The sequence below is a fragment of the Papilio polytes genome, unplaced genomic scaffold, assembly GCF_000836215.1.
Source record: "Papilio polytes unplaced genomic scaffold, Ppol_1.0 DF822178.1, whole genome shotgun sequence".
Taxonomy (NCBI): domain Eukaryota; kingdom Metazoa; phylum Arthropoda; class Insecta; order Lepidoptera; family Papilionidae; genus Papilio; species Papilio polytes.
The window spans coordinates 3,849,183-3,856,820 of record NW_013527026.1 but is presented as its reverse complement, the minus strand read 5'-3'; the positions used below and the strand labels follow the sequence as shown (position 1 = coordinate 3,856,820).

General features: G+C 34.5%; 1 protein-coding gene across 1 annotated transcript in view; it reads right to left on the bottom strand.

Annotated features, from left to right (window-relative positions):
* The window catches only part of LOC106106430 (prolyl 4-hydroxylase subunit alpha-2-like), an 11,657-nt gene that overhangs the window by 2,619 nt on the left and 1,400 nt on the right, over positions 1 to 7,638 (bottom strand). Inside the window, exons 2-8 of the mRNA XM_013287009.1 lie at positions 6,012 to 6,204; positions 5,612 to 5,757; positions 3,590 to 3,746; positions 2,834 to 3,015; positions 2,264 to 2,403; positions 1,389 to 1,507; positions 306 to 459 (exon numbers count right to left, since the gene is read on the bottom strand). Of these exons, the coding sequence (XP_013142463.1) occupies positions 306 to 459; positions 1,389 to 1,507; positions 2,264 to 2,403; positions 2,834 to 3,015; positions 3,590 to 3,746; positions 5,612 to 5,757; positions 6,012 to 6,196 (1,083 nt within the window). The 5' untranslated portion in view covers positions 6,197 to 6,204. The remainder of the gene's footprint in view (positions 1 to 305; positions 460 to 1,388; positions 1,508 to 2,263; positions 2,404 to 2,833; positions 3,016 to 3,589; positions 3,747 to 5,611; positions 5,758 to 6,011; positions 6,205 to 7,638) is intronic.

The following is a 7,638-nucleotide window of genomic DNA, read 5'->3' as shown; positions in this document are numbered from 1 at the left end:
TATCCATTTATATTTGTTCTTCATTTTTTTGACACCATTTAGTTTTTTTTGACACAAAATAGCGACCTGACCGCTATCTCTGGAACGGGTGGACCGATTTGGACGGGACTTTGACTAGAAGATAGCTGGTAGAAGGTAGATGCACGCGAGAATGTGATAGATTACTTTTTTTAATCCGCGCTAACGAAACAAGCGAAGTCGCGAGCAACAGCTAGTATTTTATATTTCAGTGGCATGTTTCTTACTATCGTAATGAACCTTAACTGGGTATTTTTTTACATGTGATGCTGTATTTTATAACTCACCCTCGGCTTAGCCATATCCTTGATATGTTCTATTTCCTCATCACTCAGGACTTGGTGGAACACGACAATATCTGGAGAGAGATACATTTGCTCCATTTTTATTGGCGCCAGCTTCAAGAACGGATGGTTCTCCGTCAGGTATCTGCATTTCAATCTGAAAGGTAAAAAGGTGTTAGGGGAAATATAGAACCGTTTTTTAAATGCGCTTAAATTAAATGGCGTGAAATTAAATAATCATTGCGTGACGTAATTGGTGTATTTATTAAAAAAAATCGAAAATATGCTTTGACTGGTGTCACCTGTATAACAAGATATATGTTTATTACGGTTTATTATATTAGTGGTTTTACAAAATTAATATAATTGTAACAACGTATCTAACTTAAACACTGAGGCCACTGCCTCCGATTAAAATGGCGCGCTATTCTATGACTGAAAGACATTGACAGATGTCAAATAGTGACGGGATGAGTGTATGAGAATAATTTAGTGTTGTGCCAATTTTCCAGCGTATTGTTTGTCTAAATTAGATTAGTTTTATAAATAATGCATATGAAGTATCAAATTTGATTTGTATGAATGCAAATGCCGTACTTAATAGACAGGTATCGTAGTGATGAAACAAACACGCAAAGTAAACAATTATGAACTATCGATATTCGGCTGAAATAAAATTTATCGAACTTAACTAAAATTATTATTTTCTTATTAACTTACTTAGATTGAATTTAGAGGACAATTCTAGTATTGATTATAGTATACAGAATATAGAGATGACAATAATAATAGCGAAATCCTGTTCGATTACGTACGGCTGTAGTAGCAATAAACATTTATTTACTCTTTTTATTTGTAATGGTTCATTTGAGAAAACAGTGTATTTTTTATTCATAAGTTATAACTATGAATCTATCGATTCCAACTTCAATAAGAATAAAAATCGAAAAGAGTCATGTCTGATTTTAGACAACCCATCCCTACTAAATTATCGAATTAACTGTCAAACAAATCAATTTTATTTAGACAAACTATAGTATTGGTTTTCATCTTAACAGTACGTACAGAAATAGATTATTTAGTTACCTTCGGCTTATTTCGCTAGGTATTTCCATTTCTCCCCTGCACAGAGCCTCGTATACTTTCCGCTCCTTGCTGAGGTACGACATCGGCTGCGAATCTTCTTCGTCATCTTCTCCGGTGTCCTGCAATATACAGATATCTTCATATTAAAGTTAAATCGGAAGGAAAACAGTGAGACTGGACCTGCCAATATTTACTACTTCTTAGAGTAATATATTTTTTAAATTGTGATGTTCATATTTGTTTCTTTTTGACCGACTTCCCAAAAGAAGGAGGTACTCAATTCGTCTGTATGTTTTTTTTTGTTAGACAGTTTGCCAACCACTGGGCTCAAAGAATTAAAAAATATTTGACACTTCACTAAAAAGATTTTCACATAATAATCAATAGCGCTCCCTGATGTCCGATAGACAAAATCACAAACAAAAAAATAATTGTAACACTGAGAAGCGTGTCGACATGTCTTTGACATTGAAATATTACCATATAAAGAAGTTACATTATATTTCTTATGTCTCGTATACATCTATACTAATATTATAAAGAGGAAAGATTTGTATTTGAAATAACTCAAAAACTACTGGGCAGATTTTGATAATTATTTCACAATTAGAAAGGTAATTTATCTGTTAGTAACATAGACTATGTTTTGATTATTTTTTTAATTTAACACGGGCAAAGTCGCGAGCAACAGCTAGCATAATACATATTGACTAGACATAGGGTACAACATTTTTTCATCGGTAACTTTGTACGGTAACATTTTCATATAAAATTTGACACATCGAGACGCTTTTCAGTGTTTGAATTATTTATTTGTTTGTGATTTTGAGTAGTCCTTGAATGTCTTTGCTGGGATAAAGTAAGTGTGAACTGACCCCCCTGCGCCGGCGCTTCATGCGGGCGTCTGCCTCCGCGATGGTCTTCTGGAAGTGCGGCACGTTGCCGCGCGCGCGCGGGTGCTGCGGCTCCAGCGCCAGCAGCTTCCTGGTCCACTGCAGCGCGTGTTGCACCTCGCCTACAAGACACATAAAATAAACAATATTTTGTGGAAGTTGTGCCAGTGTACACAGGGTTAATAACAAACACAGACAGTGTGCACTAAAATGAGGAAAGACAAAAACAAAAGGAATTATGCATCTATCTACTCGTATCTATACTAAAACAATAAAGCGTAAACAAAAAAAAAACACATCTTTGTTATGTAAAATGTCAGAAATCACGACATGTTTTAAAATAATCATTTCTGGCACGCTATAGCGTGTACATTTTCATGCTATTTAATTTAGGAAGTGAATAAATTGGAAAAAAATCATGAAATGCGAAATCATACGGATGAAGTCGCACGGGAAGTATAGTATGCATTAAGATGAGCGATGACAAACCACAAAAGGAATAATATTATTCGCAAGTAAAAATTGTCGAAACCTATACGAACAAGCACTTACCCAATAAATAATGTGAGAAGCTAATATACTCTAGTATGTCGACTTCTGTGAAGTCGTAAGTTTCATTCTCTTCTTTGTACTTCCGCAGAGCTTCCAACATCCAGCGCAGGGAGTTGCTATAATCCTTCTCGTTGTACAGCGTGCGGCCCAGCTCGTAACAGTCGCCGGCGCTCATCGGAGTACTAATATCATAATATAAGTATACAACAATATATAAACAATTATAAATTAACTAGTTTTAAACATACAACAATGGTAGAACCCGCTTTAACATCTTCGCAAGAATGGTCGGCTCGCCCCAGCAATACCACGACCACACAGAAAACAGGCGTGAAGTGGAAGCAATTCAGTGTTTCGTTTGATGAATATGGTGCTAAAGGCCTAATTTTAGCTTTTTTACTTTCCTTTCTTAATGGAAAAGGACTTCCCAGCTTGTAATATAAAAAAAAAGTCACATTCCACTATTTCGCATTTTTAATAAAAACGTTATTTCGTGATAAAGACAAGTGTAGAGGAAAATAAATTGTACAATTTGGAACAATGATAGTTATGAGAGAAAGTAGTTTTCTACTAAAGATTGGTATAAATCCCTGTGAAATAGTATCACATATGTACTACTTTTTATATTTTTCTACAACCCGTCATTTGTATACATTCTTAAACATGTCATTTTCCACACAATACATTCATACATTCTAGTCTTCCGCTGGTGTCAATTCCTGCTGATAAAACAATACTAAACAAACATATTCTTACCTATACACGACCCCGTTAAGTCTCCCATCGGCGAGTTCTCCGATATCTAACTGGTAAGTGTCCTGCAGACGAGTGAGAGCTTGCGCCGCGCCCGACAAGTCCTCCAACGTCGGATACTTCACATCCGCGTGGTTCACCGTTATATTCTTTATGTATTCTGAAAACATTAAAAATAAATTCAAGACAGAAAATAATCGGTGCTTTTATATTTGTTTCGCGGAAACTTTTTTTTATACCACGTGTTCTAAAATACTCAATCTTTTTAGAAAAGGATATTACAGAGAGATATAGAAATGGTAGATCAGTATGATTTGGTCTAATTTGATATAGAAAGCTTGTGATGGGTTTTAAAAAAAAAACTTATTTAGAACCATATAAATTTTGTAACTTCGTATATAATTTATAAATTCTTTAAAACTGTCGTCATGTCACTCCCACGACATGAACAAACAAAAAAATTTAGCACACATTTATTTATTTTGGTCGTGACTCTTGCACCGTTGACATCGGCACTTCGAATGAGGAAATATTACATTGGTATTTTGACATGGGTACTGTACCAACATGTTTAGATTATAATTTAATGTTTTAAATGCATTGCAACTCTATTAAAATTGGTTTAATATTTTATAACATGAACTGCTTAAGAATTAAGTCCTCTGTAAGGATCAACAAACCTCTTTTTACATTATCTTGAACTAAATAGATACAAAACCAATACCAAAACATTTTTTGCTATCTTTCTTTTTAATTGTCTAGATTATATACGTTGTATAAAACAAAAACCTATACTCTACTAAGAGAAACACGTGATAATATTTTTTCAACGAAAAAATATGGCACTACATTAGCACTTCGGGTTTTAGCTAATAGAGCGTGTCATAACGCAATACCAGAGCAAACATTTAAACATATTTTTAACGCTCAATAAGTCACTTCAAACACTTTTATTTGCCAGACACTTATGAAGAATAAACGTATAAATATTAACAGCTGCTCGCAGCTTGATGACATAACTAAAGAATTTTTATACCTTAACCGATACAAAAAAAAACGTATTAAAAAAATTTTTAACCGTTTTTTTAATAAAACATACAATAAAAACATTCGACATGTGCTAAAAACTAACGGGTTCACTTTGTACAGGTTCTTGGGATAGGGTCTTTGTCGTTACTGATTTATAAAACAAGAAATATATCAAGGACAAAGTAAGAAAATTCCTATATATACAGATTTGATATTATAAAATTCTATTATTATCTATATTCGGCAGTTATTAGCATAGTCTTTAATTGCATTTTTTCGCTTTAAAACTACAAATAGTTTAGTATGGAATAGTTTACCGTTGCATGGCCCTGTTCTTGTTTGTAAAACAGGTAGTGATTTCTATTGATTGATTGAAATGCTATGAAAACATCCATTATTCTTATCCAACAACGTTTGGCGAGCTCATATTGTACTACACATTCCGAACACGTGAATGCAAATGTTTATCAATGTAATTCGTCATCTAGAAAGAATAAAATTCACCGACGTTCGTGACCGTGGTTTATCCCGAGCGAGAATTGCTTACAAAGCATTTCTAACTGTTAAGGGAATAAAAAAACATCGTTTCACCAAATTGTCAATTTTAAGACTACATGTACACAAAAGATATTTTCCTTACATTTAAAGGTTACCTAAGGTGACCTAAGTGGGGGCGGAAATAAGTTCGTTTTGTTCATTTTACGACCTAAAACTATAGCGTATACCTTTTATTATATTAGTTTAAACACAGTTTTGCCAAATGTGCCATTACAATCTTCTTAAAACCGTGCACACCTGAAACTAAACTATCGCACAACTGTTTAGTCTCCCTTTGATTCTTATGAGCTTATATGGATGTTCGCACACTACTCCATTTTTAGTTGTGCAACTAAACAGTTAAATTGGCTGCGAAACAATATACAATCGTGACAATTGTGCGATAGTTTATTCAAAGGTGTGCGCCCGCTCTTAAAACACAATATTTTTTAAACTTACCGGTACCAATCTTGATGCTCTTTTCAATGAAATCCAAGTCAGTAGTCAATCGTTTGATGAGGGTGAATGCATTTATGGGATTCCCCAAGTAGTTAGGAATATCTTCCATCGCCATCCCGTGTTCCTTCTTGTACAGATTCAAATGTCTGCAAAAGAAAATTAGTTACAATATTGTGAAACAACTACAACTTAGAAAAATCAAGGCATCTAACTGTCACACTCAAGATTACCTTAATCGTTAGTATAAATGCCAATAATGTGTAGAGAATTTAGTAAGTTTTTATGAATTTTAGAAAGCTTGGTACAGCTTCACCAACAAACTGTTGTGCTGTTTGGCGACATTATTTTTAAAACATTATATTTTTTGTTAAATAAATAAATTAAAAAGTCAATATCGTACTTCTTCAAAATGTACAATCTTTTCTCTTCTTTTTGAATATAATCATCAAGGTCATCGATTATCCTCTTGTGGGTTTCCAGTAACGGTTCCACCTCCGATATAGCGGTGAACAGCTCGGCTCGAGACAATGACCACGTGTCTAGGATGGCAAGGCAAATGGCGTAAAGGAAATACTTGCACCGCATCTTGTGACCTGTAACAAAGAAAATAAATCAATTTCCACACCATGGCCTTATGGCTTATAACTCTTATAGCTCTTGCCATTGTTAAATCGTTAGGATTATAAATTACTTGCTGTTTCTCGCGACTTCGTACGCATGAAATTAAAAATGTAGCCTATGTTAGTCACTAATAACGTAGCTTTTTAATGGTGAAAGATTTTTTTGAAATCGGCCAAGCAGTTTTTGAGTTATACTAATACGTACAAAAATACAAATCTTTCATCTTTATAATATTAGTATAGATAGTATAGATGATCCATAATAGATTTTCTATGTAAACTGACAGAATAATGAATATGTGATAAATAGGGAGTAGCCACAAGCAACAACGTAAACCGCGGTATACTGCCGTCTAACGCATTGATAACATATTACCCTACCCACTAAATTATTTAGCAAACAATTTCTAATAAACATATGTTAGACACCGTCATTATAATGACACTATCTTTTTAATAACAAATCTCGCAGAATATACAATCCATTAATTCTTATAAATGTTCTGCAATTCTCATTATAAGATGTCCTTTAACTTTTGCTAAGGTCAGCAACCTCTACTTTTTCTTTTTTACGACTAATGACTATAATTTTATTTACTAATGACTAACACCTAAAAGCTAACCGGTTAAATGTCACATGAGTCAAAGCGTCAAGCATACTCCTAATGAGTATACGGAGGGTTTCCACTCCCGAAACAAATGTATAAAAAACAATATTGTTATTAGAATCAAACTCTTTGAAAAACAGAGATAATATATAAATCTCTGCTGTTTATCCTCGAAAAATGCTCAAATAGCCGATCAAAAAGTTAGTTCCTTTGACTATCCTGCTTAGATAACCAAATAAATATATCAGCAATTCTATAGTAAAGTAAATAAAAACGTAACTAGAAATCCTTTAAGATATTATGTGTAATGAAAAACTAACAAGACAAACTCATGTTGCTTGCGGTAATAGCTGTGTGGTAATAGTCCACAGGAGAGATCTGCTCCATATCAGTAAATAGGGTGTTTTCCATTGAGCCGATTATCGGTAAGCTGTTAAACGCCTACAGCATAAAAACAACAATCTGTGGTATATATGAGGGTATCTCCATATAATGTACCGTACATTCACTAATAATAAATCAGTCCAGTACCAACCGCCGTTTCAATAACACCCCTACATTACATTGGCGACGAGGATTTTTTTTTAATAGCGAACCCGAATAAATTTTCGCGAGGTGAACGGATTAACATCGTTTTGTGCGCTGTGGTTGTGCAAGCCGTGTGCGTTACGACGTTCGTAACACCAAGGGTGTGGCAGAATAACGAAGAAAGATGTGGTCATGGGCGACCGCAAAAAGGGCGGTAGGACAGGCGGCGGTTGTGTCGATGGCGGCTGGGCGCAAGGCGGAGGCAGCCGGG